Source organism: Drosophila guanche, unplaced genomic scaffold, assembly GCF_900245975.1.
Source record: "Drosophila guanche unplaced genomic scaffold, DGUA_6, whole genome shotgun sequence".
Classification (NCBI taxonomy): Eukaryota; Metazoa; Arthropoda; class Insecta; order Diptera; family Drosophilidae; genus Drosophila; species Drosophila guanche.
In genome coordinates, this window is record NW_022995752.1 from 4,358,444 (window position 1) to 4,376,022 (window position 17,579).

The window sequence follows — 17,579 nt, forward strand, 5'->3', positions numbered from 1 at the left end:
CAAAAAACTATATAAAATATACAAAAACAGGCGAGGGTGGATCGAGAAACTAGAGTGGAACTTTAAGTTCCAACTGGGCATATGGTGGGGCAACTCTCTCTGTCGATTTCCACGCATATCTAAAGTTTTCCGACATGCGAAAATGTATGTATAAATCGTGTGTGTGGCTTGAAGCGGCACGTGGTGCCAATCAAAACGCAAGACAGAGAGAGGAGGGGGCACAAAGAGTGTAGCAGAGAGTGTGGCAGAGTGGTGCAGGGAGTGTGAGGGGCATGTTCTAAGCAAAGACCAACAAACAGTAGCAAACAGTTGCGTGCCTTTGCCGCCGCTCGTAGCCAAAGAAAATGTTATGATTTCCTTTCACTTAAGCAGTTAATTCCACCGTCGAGTGGGGAAGTGGGGGGCAAGAGCATCCGCGTCCTCCCTCTTGTGAGGGTCTTTAGTGATGTACATAGCAATTATCATATAATAGATTGACATGGTGTGGATCGGATAATAACCATGAATTTGTGGGGTGGCCCTAATCGGTGGGAGGTGGTCCGTCTGTGGAATCTGTGAATGATTTTGCGGCTTTTTTCCTCCTGCAGCTTCATTTGCCAGGGCTTAAAGTGGATGTTTGGAGGCTTCATTGAACGACAAAGAAAGTGTGTTGGAGAAATGCAAATTGCAGATGCGGAAAATACATTTCAATTAAGACTTTTTACTGTCGCCTTCTACTATCCGTAGGTCTGTAATTAATTCAGCCAATCGATTGGCAAAGCAGATAGCCAAAGAGTGGAAAAGAGGTGAGGTGGGGCGGTGTTAGCTTAGAGCCATAGAAGCGTCAAGAGATGTACATACATCGATTAAGTGTCGTTTTCCGCCATTCAACATTCAAAGCACTTGAATCAAATACTCTTCTCTCCTCTTAAGAGGAGGATTTAGGGGAAATGCGTGGATAGCGATAGAGTGTAAAGGAATTGCTAGAGTGATGGATTCGAGTTTATAGATATTTATGGGGGATAACTAAAGGTGTTTCTGGGGTGAAAAAATGGGGAAATAAATGGCTTGGAGTTTGCCAATAACGTTTTAAATTATTTTTAAAGTTCTATAACTTTTAAGGCTTACAATATAAAATGTATACACTATTTTATTTAATATTTCTAATCAGATCTCTCTTCTCTTTTTCAGGTAAGTTCCAACTATAAAAACTATTATTCTACCTGAAGTAAGTTTGCAAAAATCGCAGCCATTTATTTCAACATTTCTCTCTACGTACCGGTGGGACAGACTTTTAGCTCCTTCCTGAACACATAATATTTTTAAAATACTTTTGTGTCCACTTAACACACAATTGTGTGCTAAGCTGATGGCCGTTTAACACACAAATGGTTCACACTTTTGACATCGTTATGGGTATACACATACGGAATACTACTCCTTCCTTGTGGGGGTACCTCCCCCCCCCCCCACCCCCTCCTTTCCTGCACTTTTGTGGAAAGTCAACCATTTATGGCATGACACACCGGATGGTGGGTGTGTGGTACTCACGTCCTTGTTTGCCGGCAAATGATTCCACAGCAAACCAATTCAAATGCAAAACCATTCTCGCACCCAACTCCCCCCATCCCACATCGGAAGCCCCATGCTCCAACAATCAACAACTAATATTGTTGAACAATTGTGCTTCGATGCCTTCGACAAGCTGCCGTCATGATAGGCAACGTCCCTCCCCCTTTCCAACCCCTCGAAGCACTACTCCATAGTCCTCCTCTAGAGGTCGGCCTCAGTTCGTCCTCCTTCGCTTCCTTCTCTTCAGAAACAGAAGCGCCAGCAGACATCAGCTTGGACATGCTTCGACAGGGAACATGGTCATGTCCATGGCTGCAGGGGATGTGCAGTGTTTAGGAGGAGGGAGTGTGCAAAAAGAGTATGGAACTTGTCCATGTAAGCGACGAGCGTACACTGGAAAAATAAAACAAGGAAACGACTATGATCGATATTCTGAAGAAGTCTTTACAACTTTCCTATTGGAAGTTGAACAAATTCAAACCTCCGATTTGATTGAATTTTTGTAAATATATGGAATCATAGTTACATTTATACCTTTAGTAAATATCATGCAGATATTAAATATATTAATAAAATTTAATATAAATTAATATTTCATAAGTGCTCAGACCATATCTGGTTGCTCTAGCTCTCATAGTTCCCGAGATCAAATAGGTTTTCTGGGGTATAATTTCCATTAAATATCTTTTATTTTTTCGAGTGTAGTAGTAATACTAGAGAAGGCAGCAAAAACCCTTCGCCTCCAGGCCCATAAGTTAGGTCTCATTTACCAAAATTCTCCTCTCTCCGTTCTTCCCTGTCTATCTCAATTCTTCCCCCTCTCTCTAATTCCCCTCCGCCCAACTGCTACCCAATTGTGATTCATCGACGGCCCTCCATGTGTGCGGTTAGTTTTGCTGGCGCCGTTCTGCTATTTAAATGTCCGCTCTATATCCTTGTCCTGTCCGCCATTCTGTCGCTCCCTTCCTCCCACTGCTAGCCTGAAGCCAAGTGGAGCCCCGACGCGTCGCCAGCTTCACACTCCGGACAAAAAAAATATATGTAGGAACCATTCCGCATTCTCTCTCTGTTTTTCGGCTTTTGGCTGCTTTTTTGAGTCATCGCCGCTTTATTTATTGTTCTTTGACAGTTGCTCTGTGCCGTCACTTCCCCATCGGTTTCCCTGCCTCTTCAATGTCGCTCACGCTTTTTGGAGCCCTGCTCGCTCGCTCCCTCCCTACCATATGCCTTCTTTCTCCCATCTTTCTTCTTTCGCGCATTTTCGACTTTTTGTAGCGAGTCTAATTTAATTGCAGTTAATATTATCTTCGATATTCGAAAGCGCTTTTTTCGAATGGTTTCTCGCTCTCTCTCTCTCTCTCTCTCTCTCTCTCTCGCTATGAGCCAATTATTACTGTTGCTATTGCTCTCTTTCTCGCGTTTTGGTTCTCTCGAAAATAAGGCATTGCCAGCCCTTAGTTTTTGTGGTTCGAAATCGTTTGAAAATGTTTGAACTAAATTTTGCGGAAATTTCTATTTGTTTATGAATACTTTAATGCTATTAAAGTCATCCTCATTTTAGCTTTAGTTCTATAAAACATCTTTTCTTTCTATAAACATTTTAGTTGCAATAATTAAAACTGTTTTTGCAAAAATCTTAGATTTTCCTCCTATGTTTTTCTGCTTTAATCCTACCAATATAAATATCAGAAAACGTCAAGTTTTTTGGAATTTTTCGTATATATTTTAGATTTTGTACTCTCCTCGAATGATACTTATTGTTTAATATTATGATGTTAGCCGGCTTTTTCAAATGCACTTGCCCCCGGCTTTCAGTGGCGCTCTCTATATGATAACCTTGTTTTAAACCCGCTCTCGCTCTCCCAATGTGCCTGAGCTATGCGCAGGCTTCGAATAGCTGTAATTCCGAAAGTCCGAGAGCTAATACTCGTCTTATTTCTTTAAAAAATAGATTTAAATATTATTTAAAAAATTCGAATTGTTTTTAAAATAGTATAAAATGGTTTTTTTTTTAAGGAATATTTATAGTATTTTGTGATTTTGTATAAACTATTTTAAACTAAAATAAACGTTAGCTCAAGCCGCTCTTACGTCCAAAAGCATTCCCAACCCTCAACAAAAGTTACGCGCTCTCTCACTCTCCCAGTATAGTGCCGCTCTCTCAACCGCTTTTTCGGCGCCCCAATGTGTTCTCTCTGCTGCTCTCCCCACCGGTCGCTGCGCTCTCTCTGAATCTGTCTTTGCAGCACTCTTTGGGGGAGTAGTGTGGTCGCCTGCTCTCTCCCCCTAAATATTTGGTTTGTCCTTTTGTGCATTGTCCTTGCTGAACCGAAAACCGAAACGTGGTCCCACGTTGGCTTCGTCGTCTCTCATCGCTCGTTGGCCGTCGCGTCGGTCCTTAAGTCGTCGGTCCCGCAGTCCGACGCAGTCGTTTGTCAGTCGTTCGCCTGCTGTTGAAAAATTAACATCGGCATAATTCAGTTTGTCTCTGTCGCTCGTAGTGCTCGTTACAGTCTCGTCGTTCCGTTGCATGTTTTTGGAAGGGTTTCCCAGAATCTGAGAGAACGACATATTCGAAAGGAGTCCCCCACACGCATGTAGTCCCGTAGAAACAGCCAGTAGCAGCAGCAAAATAATCGTAAAAAATCACTTCAATAATTTAATGCTGCGGAAATCAAATTGAAATCAAAATCAGAAGCATAGTTTAAGGCTGCAAATTAAAGAAAAGTCCCCCAAAGATTGAATTTAAAACTAAATCGAGAATAAATCAAAAGCTAAAGAAAAGCAGCAAGTGGTTGCCTCTAAAAATTGACAAAAAGTATAAAACAAATAATAGTAAAAGTTTTGTGCAACAAGAAAAGGAGCAAACTCCAAGGAAACTCGAAGGAAACCCAAATATAATCCAGACATACATATCCCAGAAAATCTTTCAAGCCAAAAAAGAAATAGAAAATTCAACATGCTGATTGGATTAGTACGCGATTCGGTGATGCAGTGCTTCTGCCACACCTGCCGGGCACCGGGCATTCTGCCAGCGGGTAAGACGAATTACACGCACACTCTATAAGAAGGGTATCCCCTCTATATTGAGGTGAATACCTGTAAAACCTCGGTAACAGTTTGATTTGAAGCAATAACTTCATACTTCTTTGAAGGAACTTTTAGGAACTTTTTTGTTTCTTAGAAATTTTCTCTTGGAGAAGGGGTTCAGGTGAATAGTCTGAAAGAGATTTGACACTGTCAGGGATACGCCTTAGTCATAGATTCTTGCTAGTCTTTCCAGAGGAACTTCTACTGCACATGGGGTTGAATGTTTACCTTTTTAATGGTATTTAATGTTAATTTTTCATACGTTTTAAATTGATTTGGAGTACCTTTTATAGCTCTTTAAATTGACCTTTAAATAAAACAATTTCCACACTTTTCTGGGACATCTTTTTGTAATAGTTCTCGCATAACAAGAGGCTTTCTTATTTTTTTGCCTATTGAAGGTTAACCAATATGTTGTTTGTTTGTTGTGTGGAAAGTTCAGGGTAATTCTTCTGCTTCAGGCATCCCACATCTGCCCCAAAACACTCATAGCCGCCCCTTACCGAAAACTGTTGACTCTTTTTTTTGTAACTGCTTTCGTATGCCAAAGTTGTTTTGGCCATGTCCTTGTACAAAAGTTAAGTTGTCTTCTCTGCATTTTCTCTAGGGGTTTTTGGGTGCGTGTGTGTCTCTCTCCTTTATATGTATGTGTGGTTGTCCCTCTCTATTTATTGTAGAGAAAATGTTTTTTTATCTAACATTTATTCTATAAGGAATGTTGTTCATTTTCTATTTACTTTTTGAACCTCTTCGGGTTCCTTTTTGGGGTAGAGTTTTAAAAAGCCAACTAGGTTCAAGAAAAGTTTTTGATTGCTAGAAAAACATAGACACCGAGAGCAAAGAGGTGAGACTCTAAGGATTTTCAGAAGGAAGTGACTTGGGTGACCACTTTAAAGGAATTTAGAGGTCGAAATAAAAGTCCAATAAAAGTACACGAAAGAAAAGCAGAGTAATTGTTTGAATAAATTTCAGCTCATTTGTCATTCGATATTTATTTATATGCCACGTCCCCGGCCATTTCACATTTCGCGTGGTTGTTTGACACAAAAATCATTAATCTCAGCAACCATTCAGCGCCCAGCGTCCTTTTGCAGAGCTATTAAGTCATCAGGTTATATTATGAATGTAAAATGAAGAGTAAACCTCTACCGAAAACTGCTTAATTATACAGAAAAAAATCAATTTCCCTATCTACGAAAAATTAAACATAAAAAACATCAACGAAAAGTTTAAGAAGAAATTAAAAGAAAGACAAAAAAAATGCCAAAACCAAAAAAACTAAAACGCCAAAAGGCAGGCAACACAATTTTGGTCCCCCACTACTCACCCCGCAAACTTTAATTTTCTTGTGTGTTTTTCCATGGTAGTGTACCATCGCATGGGGCGCCAGTCAGTCGCCGCCGGCTAACAAAATGAGTCACCACTCGATGGAGGAGAGGCGGCTCCTACACAGAAAACCAGCTCCACTTCCATTCTATACCATTCCACTCCTCTCAGTTTCTTTATAGGCATGGAATTTAATTTGAGCCGCACACACAAAGACACAGCGACACACAGCGAAGGTCCTTGCGTTCACAGGTCCTTTCTGTAATGCATATGAATGTCTATATTACACACTCGAATGACATTCATTCCCACGACAGACTAGTAGCTGGTCGCTTGTCGGCGTCGCTCGACGGTCGCAGTTATGCCTTGATTTTTATATCCTATTTATATATGGGGAGTATATGTGATTGAGGGGGCTATTAAAACACAATAATAATCGCCGCAAACAATCGCAAACACACACACACACTTGATGTAGAATGCTGGTGCAGGGGGGCAAAATGATTGCGCAATATGCACACGGACGAGCGAACAGAACCGAGCAGAACAGAGCCAGAACCAGAACCAGCACCAGCAACCAGGCAGAATGACGACAAAAGGACGGCATTTATTGATTTATTGACAGAGCTGCCGGCTCTTACATAAAAAAGTACGTAGAAAAAAAAAACAATGAAAAAATAAATACTAGAGTAAAGAGCAATGACGACTGACGACGACAACGACAACGACATGCGAAAGGGGGCAGGCAGGAGTGAGAAAATAGCGGGCCCATTCCGCTGGGGCACTACCGTTTAAGGTGCCGGTGGAGGGTGGGAACATTGCATATTTACTGGCGGGAGGCGCACACGGGGCGATTATAAATCAATTGTAAGAGACAACCTGTGCCGCGTACCATCCACCCATCGCTTATTTCGTATTCTGTAATTGGTATATCAATTTTTGCAATTTTTAAGGATAAGTAGATACTTGTAGCAGAAGATAAATGCAAAAAATGGGCACATAACAATCCATTAAGTAGCAAATACTCCAAGCTTTTTGGATCGTACTCGTGGAATTACTTTAAACAAGACTAAAGAAATAATTCTAACAGGTTGCAGATACACAAAATCAGCTCTAACAAACAATTTTGTTGCCTTGGGACAGCCATGAGACATTTATAGCTGAAAAACCTCCTTTAAAGCAGTACTTTAAAGCTGTCTGGGCCTTCCAAAAGCACCAAGAAGCACTTAAAAAACTAATTTCAATCATCTAATCTAGGATAGTGTCGAATGGCTTTAATCAAATGAAGCTGGCAGCATGTGTTAAATAATTTAAAATGCATGTCTTTGAAGGTGTCTTTAATTTGACAGTTAGGTTTCTGCCAATGATGCTGCAACTGTCATTCGTCTGTTTCTGTCAACCTCATGCCCTCACTCTTTGCCTCATCAGCCAAGGCTGACGATGGCAGGGCACGATTTTAATTTAGCTTGGGCCTTGCGATGCCTCTAATTGTCAGCGCTTTGGGGGGCACACATCACTTCACACCACACACCCCCCAACGACCGTACAAGTATTTTTCCCTCTGTGTGTGTCTCTTTTACGTTGCCCTTTCGGCTTTTCGCTTCAGCAAATTAGATTTCCTTGCTGCGAAATTGCAATTCAAAATGCTTTTTGGCTGCTGTTTTTGCTGCCAACGAGAGGGGAGGGAGGAGGTAGGAGGAAGGAGAAACGGAAAACGTGGAAATTGGGAGCTCTGATGTGAGGGAAACTTCAATTTTACATTTATGCTTTACTTCGATTGGCAATTTGCCAAAAAAAAAAATTATACGTTTGAATGCATTTCCCGCAAAGGCGATGTGGGTGCTACCGGGAGGAGCAGAAGGTCAGGGCTCCATGGAAAGAAAAGTTAACTTTTGGAATGAATATACAAAATTAATGTTTTGTTCCTTTTGTGTAAGTAAAATATAGTGTTTAGAGCTGATAAAACATGAGAAATGTTAGCGTTTTTAGTCCTTAAAGAACTTGCGAACTCTCTTCATTGGAAATTTGATAAGTATCTCTGCTTTCGAATCATCTTTTATTCACATAAAAATCCTTTTATTACCTCCACAAAACCACAATAATGTCAAATGGTTTACCTCGCTTAAATCTGTTGAGTTTTTTGCTTCATTAGATCCCTTTTGCTAATCTAACGAGCAATTAGATAAATTACGAACACTTAGCATGCAAAAGCCGCCAAAAATTACATTAATAACATTTAAGGCGTAGATGTCTTCTATGCGACGGAGATTCCTTGTGTCAAGGACTCTATGTGGCTCTCCTGATGGTTGCTGTTGTTCCTGCTGCTGCCTCGAGCATAAATCAATTAAGATAAATTGCAAGACACACAGCCAGCAGAGTGAGACAGAGGCAGAGGCAGTAAGCAGAGAAGAGACAAATCAACTCTCAAACTGACATCAGTGGCGAATTTAATGTGATGTATCTGGCAGATACATGCGATGCCGAAATGCTCTCGGCAGCTCTTGTGGCTTGTGGATCAGACGACATATTAGTATGATGAATTAGTGGGTGGGTGCGTGTGTGTGGAGGTTGGACTTTAGGACCACCCACTAAGCTGTACAACATGTGTAGGTACTAATGGCACAGTAGCGGTGGGAAATCTCAATAAAGTAGGTTACGTTTCGACGGATGTATACCCAATATGCGGGGTTTTTGCTGTGCTGCAAGTATAATGTATGTTTAATGATTTTCTGAACAGTTTACAACTGTAAGTTTTTTTTATTTAATTTTCAAAATTAAAAGATGTGAAAATTACAACAGTCCAAAATATCTCTAGGAGACATTGCTTATACAATGAATCTTTTCGCTTATTGCCAATTTTTTCTGAGAATTAAAAGCATTCTCATTGACATCCTTCGACATACATATGTATGCCGTGGTGGCACAGAGTTTATAAGGAGTGCTCTTCTCCGCTCTTCTCCAAAGAAAACATGCCTTCAAATACCCTGTCTATAGAAATACTTTGACTTCTCGCATTAAGTATGCGTGTGTATCATTAAGCAAAATGTTCTTCGAGTCCTTGACGACTGAATGTAGCCGACATTTCGGCGCCAGAGCGGTATTTTTCTGCACGCTAACATTTTTGTGTGTGTTCCTATCTGCTATCCTGTTAGAATGTATTTAGGCAACGTTTATCGTTAGCCATTAGATCGATTCTTTTGATTGATTCTTTTCAAAAAGTAAACAACATTTGGAAATTAATTAAAGAAATTACTTGTAGTATAGAAATCGTTAGAGGGTTATATAATTTTGTACTCTGTAACATTTGCGTGACTCCATTATCCGTTGATTTGGCCTTGAAATTTGGGGTGAAAGCTGAGCACCAAAAAGGAATCTTTTTGTGGTTTTTAGAGGGGTTCAGAGAGATGTTGCATGTTGAAAGTTGCCTCATTAGCAGCTACCAGAGGATTTCCTGTCGATGTGATATGAAAGTTAATTTGACTTCTAGGAAAGTTATGAGTGTGTTTGAGAAAATATTTAGAACGTCTTTGAATGTTTAAATGTGAGTAAATATTTTGAGACACAAACCTCAGTTTTCACTCCCCTTAATGGCCTTTATCTTCATAGTTCTTCCATAAAAAAAATAGCAATTCAAATGATACAACAGAATTAACATAATAACGATATTCCATACGTTTGCTACAAATGTTTCATTCAATTAAAAGAATAGCTGAAAAAAGGTTGATACATGAGTTAATGCGTGGAATGGAACTTTATCGGTCTCCACACCTCCACACTGACTGTAAAATCCCTGGAAAAACACCAACCACACCACTCAGAACAGTCATAAATTAAACTGAAAAGTTTATGAATACAGCTGCCACACATAAACAAACACTTTTTCCTGTCCCTTTTTGTGAGTGTGTGTGTGTGTGTGTGTAGTGTGTGTGAAGCGCCTGTCAAATTTGACAAACACTCGTCTGGATCAGTTTTTCGACTGAACTCCATCCATGTCCTGCGGCTGGAGGACTTTTACGAAACTCTGGTTTCATTTCCTGCCCGTGACCCAACACCTTTTTGCCCGACCTTTTTTAGTTTTTTTTTTGTTTCCAGCGGGGGGGCTGGTGGCGGTTTCTGGTGTTTCAACAAACGGTCTGTCGAATGTCATTAATAATGCCAGCGACTCTTTCGAGTGTCGTCCCATGTGTGTAATTTTCACTCGCTTAAAAGCACATGAAACATTGAGAGGTGGCCAATAGAGAGGCAAAAAAACAAAAACAGACTTTGGAGGAACAAATTAAATCTGTGGAATAGCCAGAGGCGGCAAGTCTACTGTCAAAGGCAGGAAATTCTCTTTTACGGAATATCTACAGCGACTTTGTGTGAAGGTCTATCAGTTTTTTCTACATTTTGTTATGCGATTCTAGTCGATTTTTTCTGACTAAACCAAAGTGAAGGAAAAACTTTGCTTACAATCAATTGTAGAAGGAAATGACTGAATAAAGGAAGACACATATTTTTGAGAACCATCCGAAGTTTTTAGATACCTTGAGTATGTATAACAAATATTTTAAGGCTGTCTTCTTGGAATACTTAACGAAGATATGCCTCTCCTCTAATCTTCTTAGATTTGTCCTAACTCAAATTAGTGTAATTTGCACTCATTACAATGATTTCCTTAAGTCTTACGCACAATTTCATGCTTCAGAAACTCCACATAACAGGCACCCCACACACCATCCCTCACGTAACTCATCTAACATTCGTTGTAATCAAATTTTCTTTAGTTTCTTGTGGAAAACTTTTTAACTTTATTTTGTGAAATGTATCCTTGCCACAGCTGCTGTGGCAACGCTCCTCTCCACTTGGTGGCAGGACGTTAAGATATTTGGGGCACTCTGTCACGTAGCGGGCACATTTTTCCATATTATCCTTGCAGTAGGTGCCTATCCTCTCCCTCTCCTCCTTTTGTTTCTTGTGCTTTTTCGCATGTGCCTCACGTAACAGACGCATACATAACATTACTTAATTTTCATTTCTTCTGTTGGTTTTCCTTGACGCCATGCGACGCGACGCTCTCTCTCTCTCTCTCTCTCTCTCTCTCTCTCTCCCCACAAAAATTAATGAAGTTGCATATTTCGGTGACTTTTCTCTTCGTTGTTTTCCCTCATTGACATGCCAGCGGGCACATGCCGGCTCTCTTTGGGCCAACAAATTGGCTAGGGATCGGGAACTGCATATCCGTTTCAACATTCAGCATTTTAACATTTAAATATGTCGACAGTTTCGCCGATAAAAATGAAGGCAACTGGCAGTTGGAAGGCAGTTCCTCCGAGTGGGAAACTCTGTGGATATATGTCATCATCCGTCAATGCTTCGACGACAATTTTTGCTCTCCTTCTGTGACTGCTCTCCGGTGCGGTCACTCGCCCTCTCTGGAGGAGTTGCATCTTTCTGGAGTACCTCCGCTCCTCCGTGGCGGTTTTTTGGTGCAAATAAAGAGGGGATATATATTTATCCTGCGAGTCCATAAAATTGTGGAGTCAACATTTGCAGTGGATGTGTTTTCGTTGTTCGTCAGAATACTCGCACTCGCACTCACTTTTGTTCATCCTTCATAACTTTCTATTGTTCTCATATACTTTTTGAGAAATGTGTGGGTAACGCTGCGGTGTTTAATTCTTTAAAGACAACTGAGTCAGCGATGATGTTTATTGAGATATGAGGAACCATCTAAAACTGTTTCTAGGATAAGTATAGCATGTCCAAAAGAGAGGAATTACTGTGAGGGAATGGCTATTTTCCTTAGCCTTGAATTACATATTTTTTGCATTGTAAATTCACACATTTTCCACACGCAAAATATTATATCTTCTCACATTTTTTACTTTTCAAAAGACATTTGATGCCGTTTCAAATGTTTACATAAATATAAAGTAAAATGGAATATTTTTAGTGGTGTTTTTTTTTGTGGTAAAAGCTCTTCAGGAAGTTTTCTAACAAAAAAAGAAACTTAATGTTGAGGAGCAGCCAAAATTTTGGATAACATAAAACATGCTGCACGCAGAGCAATGTCTGTCTGGAAAAGCGACAGATATGACATATGCATGGGGCATATGTTGAAGCTCTGACTTTTCCACGTTTCCGAACCCCTCCTGCTCTTCTGTGGCCTTGTGGGGGCCCTTTTCAGGGTCTTCACCCAACACAAAATTCCCTCGTCCGAGCAGATGGAATGCGAGCGGGGATCTGGGATCTGCTCATCTACGTGCCTCTATTTCGCTGTCTGCCTCACTTAATGCAATTTTCTTCAACTTCAGTGAGTGGCCCTCCCCTGATGGGGCAGGGGTAGCAGCAAAATTTTCTGTTTTTCACAGGAGGCCGCGTAGTCTCTCTCTTTTTGGTGGAGTTTCCCATTTCCCCCCCACATTTTGTGTCTGCTTTTTGTGTTCCTTTGTTTGTGGCGTAAATTGCATTTGCACTATTTTCTTTATTTTTCTTTTCGCTATTTTTTCTGCTTTTTCGAGGGCCGACTCTGTGGCCCTGCCACTTCCACCGCCACTGCCACTGCTCGCCCCACTCTTCATGTCAAACGTCAACTGTTTTCTCCTCTCGTCCTCCCCGCTGGACCCATGAGAGAGACCCTCTCTCGCTCTCGCGAGTGTCGGTGCTGCTTTTAAATAATTCATGCATGCATTTCACTCCCATTACACGTCTAAACCCCATCCTTGCAACCCATCTGGCAACAATCAAACACTTCAACAGTGACACTGACATTCGCATATTACGCCGCCGCTCGGTTGTATCCTTTTCCTCTTACCACCATGGTGGGTGGGGGCAGGCATCTTGAGGGGATTGAAGGATGCCACTTCTCTACTGCTTCTCCGATGATAAATGGATCTCTATAGGATTCCTTAATCCCTAGAATGCAGAAGAAGCTGCAGAAGACACATCGAAGACCATTTTCGACAGTTTTCCACCCTTCCCCAACGCCCCGCACACACACACACAAAAACTGTGATTTCTCGAAGGGATAAATAATGATTTCAGATTTTTCTCAAGATAAATTTCTTGATTTTAGTTACTGTGTGCAGTTTATTTAAGTATTTTGAAGAGAGATAGATTCAAAAAGTTCACGAAATATACCAGAAATATACGAAAAATACTCTGAAAATATGCCAAAACATCATAAAAATACCATTTAAAATATATCAGAAATTAAACGAGAAGGGACGTGTGAGCCGCTTTTTACGCGTCACAACTTTTATACCCGTCACTCAGGACTACATCTGCACCTTGGCGGTGTTTTGTCAAATTTTAAATTTTAAATTGTAAATTTACAACACTTTTCACACCAACACGCTCCGTTAGCTCGCCGCCCTTCCCACTGCAGACTCGCGGCAGAGGCAGAGGCAGCGACCGCACACAAAAAAAAAGCAAATATAAGCTACGGTACGGGGTGGGTTAAAAGTCGGTAGAGGCATCGGCAGAGGGACGGTAGAGGCAGGGACCGAGTGAAGCAGAAGCAGAGTGTGAATAAGAGAATGTGAAAAGAACAGCAAAAGCTGCGGGATAGGGTGGGTTTAGCCACTGAAAATTAATTTCTTCATTCTGGCTATAATATTGATCCGATCGGTGATTTGGTTTGGACTTGGTGATCTGCTATATATGGCCATTCCATACGGAATGGCGTTTTTAGTTTTCTTTTATCTTCAAAATTGTAGGTTTGGGAGGTTTTCGCCTTTTTGCGGAGGCGGAAGGGGGCGTGGCTAATTTTTGAAATACATTGGCTTCAGTGTGAGCATACAGCAGTCTGGATGCAAAATTTGGTGGCTCTAGCTCTTATAGTCTCTGAGAATTAGCCGACAAACAAGACGGACAGACGGACAGACAGACATGGCTCAATCGACTCCGCTATTGATGCTGATCAAGAACATATATACTTTATGGGGTCGGAAACGTTTCCTTCTGTGCTTTACATACAACCGTAATTCCTCACAAATACAATATACCCATTTACTCTTCGAGTACAGGGTATAAAAAAATGTCCCTCCACATCGATTTCATTTTTTAATGAACTTTTAAACTCCCAAAATAATCTTTCTCTTGGCTACAATTTTCTTGTCACCTTAAAGAACGATATTGGCCACGCCTTCCGCCTATATCTTGGGGTAGCTTCTGTTGCACGCCCTGCTGCGCATCCAATTATAAGATTCTGCTTAATCTAGCAGAAAATATTCTGTGTGTCGTCTTGAAAACTGTGCCGGGGTGGGGGGAAAAAGGTCACAGGTCGTAAGGCAATATATTTCACTTGGTCGCCCGGAAAGTATGCCATAATCTTAAAATTCTTCTCCGTTTATCAGTTGCTGCTGCTGCTGCTCTGCTCTGCCTGAAATTTGTATATTTTTTGGCCATCTTAATGAGCCACAACCACAAACATAGGAAACGGCAACGGATAGCAACGGAAGCGGTTAAGCGGTGGCACATCTCTTGAGGCATAAAAATTAAATTTTAAACTCCTAATTAAATGGCCAAAACTTTGCCTAAACTTCCTAATGAAAGGCTGGGACACTCCTACATTTCTAATGAAAGAAAAAACTTTGATAAAACTCCCAATGAAAGGCAAGGAACAAACTTTGATAAGCTGTTATTAAAGAGAAGAACGAAACGGGGCACGAATCAGCTCCGAAAAGCGGTGAAAACAGCGTCGAAAACGCGTCAAAACAGCGTCGCAAAAGATGGGTGTGCCGGCCACACCACACCACTCCTTCAGCCTTCTGTCAACATTTTGGCTTGTCTTCTCCCTCTCCTTAGCAGACTTCTTCTTTTACTTAATTGCCACAAATTGTGGCAGAAACTTTAGTCAACACTCACACAAAAGCCAAGCCAAGCCACTTCTGCCATGCATTTAACATAAAAGTTTATTTGCATAAAATACATTTTCCCTCACATTTTCCCTCTGTGTTACTCCGAAACGTGTTTCAATAAAAATTCAATGTTATTGTCTGAACAATTTTTGGCTCAGCCTTGGTTCAGTTAGTCCTGCTGTTGGGCTGTTGCCTGCTTTCCGTTTTCTGTTCCTTGTTGACTCTTTGCCTGTTGGCCGGCAACAAAAGTGTGACAAAAATAAACAGAAGCACAACAAAAAAGTAAAGGTTTTGGTGGAAAGGGTATGTGTAAAGGCTGAAAGCAACAATGGCCATGGGAACAGGACAAGGCCCGCGTCAACATCTGTTCAAATGTTCTGCCATTCAAACAGAAGGGATGGAGAGCAGGGCTGGGCAGCGCATTTTCATGCATACAATCTGTTGGTAGAAGGACCACTTCTGTAGTCTTCTCAATCTACGAATGAAGTACCCTCCCTTCACTATCTTCATATCTTCCATTTTGGAATATGCAAATTTTTGGCAGCATCTTTAAGAACACATTTTCTCTTCTCTCTGATTTGAAATCGATACTCTGCAAATGTTAACTTTTTGTTTACTTGACTTTTGCACAAGTAAACCTAAGGGATACATATTCATTTATATCTCCTGGCTACCGATATATTGACTTCAATTAAGTGCAAAATAGAGTCTCAATGTTTTTCTTCAATTAGTCAAATGAAAACTTTAAGCTGCAGAAAATATTTACTAAGCTGAAAGATTTTCCATTTACCTTGAGGGAGCGGGCTGCGGCTGTCGGCTTCTGTGTAAAATTGAATTTCGGAAATATATATCTAAATGGCAGGCAGTAATTTTTGTTGTATTTTTTGTAGTATGTTGTTGGTGTTTTGTTTGAGTTTATTGAAGCAAAAGAATGGTACATTTGTGGAGATCGAAATCTCTTAAATATTTAAGCATCATTACGCCGCGCAAGTCAAACTGTTACCAAAAGGTTTTATTCGCCAGTTTTATATAACATATGTTTTTCTAATAAGCGTGAACTTTTCTCCATAATATTTTTACCTAACTGCTTACCTAATGGCGGATATTTCGATGCATATATAAACCAATAGTATCGAGAAGATCGGCGCCCATTAAGAAAAACAATAAAGTGCGCTCCAAGCAGCCGCGACTCAACAAGAAAGTTAAATTTATAAGTAAGTAAAGTGCATAAAATATATTTAAAAATAAAAATAAAGTCACCAATCTATTAATATAAATGCCACAATACTTAGCTAATCGGGTTTGCCTTCCACAAATAAACCCCAACTCTGGTTTATTTTTGGGCACATTTCACTCCTAAAGCCGCACACTCCAGCTTTAGGAACACCACACAATTTAATGAGATTTTCCATTCAAAAATAGGAAAAACCTTCACCTGAGGAGCAGTCTGTCAGACCTTCATTCTCGTATCTAATTGTATGATGGACAAAGTTTCAGCGCCCTCTCCTCTGATCGTCGGAACTAATGGACATTGAAACTGTCTGATGGGCACTACGTGCTTTCGTTACGGGCGGAAACTTTGGCAAACGAGGAAACCCGAAAAAGGAAAATCTTTGCCCAAAATTCTAGTATTAGTTTGACAATTTAGTACGAAGAGCAACCGAAAAAAGGAAAGCTGAGAACGCGACAGGGCAGAGCCCCAAGGGATCCCAGGGAACAACTGCGGGAACACAATGTAAAGCCCCGTGACGCGGTTGGCCGGTGTGTCGGTCAGGTGGCAGACTGAGAGCCATGGGGCCTAAGTGAGTCATTCCACCCAGAAACTCACCTTCTCATGGCTTGTGCTCCTCCCCCTGACATTTCCTTGGTTTTCCTGGCTGTTTGTTGGCTTTAGCTCGCTTTTGTTGGCTTTTTGTGAGGTAATAAAATGTCAAAATCGTCTGGACGGCGCCATGGAAAATGAAGTAGACTCGTGGCTCACCCCTCCCTTGTACCACACCACAGGATCTCCTCGCCACGCGACGTATACGTGTTATTTTGTACGTTGATTCTTCCCGCCCTACGTGAAAGCGTATTAAATTAATTTGTTATTTGTTATTGTTGCAACATTTTAAATACTTTGCGAATGTGTCTCTGCCCTCTGGGTTTTTGGGATAAGCTCTATGTCCTCGCCATTTTTCCGTTGGGTGTTTACGGGAAGAACCTTGCAGTTAATTTTCATCTGGTTTTTGGGACACCAAAACCCAGTTCATATTTATTATACGGCTTGTAATTAGGGATTGCAAATGTAGTCGGGATGCTGTGGTTCCTCCACGTCTAGGGAGAGGATAATAACGCTGGATTAAGCAAGAGACAGGGACTGGTGCTTCAGGATAATAGAGTGTAGACATAACAATGAGAGTCTATATCAGATATCAGTGTGGATGGAGAATAGCTAAGGGAAGCAATAATTGCATTTTATTTATGAAATTTCTGCTAAATTTAAATTTTAATTAGAAGTCAGTCTACACTCACTTTGCTTTGGGTCAGAATAGTAATTCTGCGAAGAAAGCATTTTTCTCCTTAAAAAAATGGCCTTCCAGTTGACTCTTCAAGTTGCGAGTCTTGAAGCCATTAGTTGGCTTTTCTTCTACTTGAATACCCACTTCTTCAATTAGTGCCTGCCGCCTGCCTTCAATCAGTGCCAAATATCCATCATATCCAGCGAAAACCCTTCAACTGTTGCCAGATTTTCGCATTCACATTCATTATGGCCATCTGCCAATTTTA

The 17,579-nt window shown here is 40.8% G+C and overlaps 1 protein-coding gene across 3 annotated transcripts in view; it reads left to right on the forward strand.

Moving 5' to 3' along the window:
* The window catches only part of LOC117588027 (stathmin), a 74,516-nt gene that overhangs the window by 27,577 nt on the left and 29,360 nt on the right, over nucleotides 1-17,579 (forward strand). Inside the window, exons 1-2 of one of the 3 annotated variants that reach the window (XM_034279073.1) lie at nucleotides 4,430-4,589; nucleotides 15,941-16,024. The exons of 1 other annotated variant lie outside the window; for it this stretch is intronic. In XM_034279073.1, coding sequence (XP_034134964.1) covers nucleotides 4,511-4,589; nucleotides 15,941-16,024 — 163 coding nt within the window. In that variant the 5' untranslated portion in view covers nucleotides 4,430-4,510. Of the gene's footprint in view, nucleotides 1-4,429; nucleotides 4,590-15,940; nucleotides 16,025-17,579 lie in introns of those variants that run through there. One more of the 3 variants, XM_034279070.1, reaches the window with a different exon arrangement.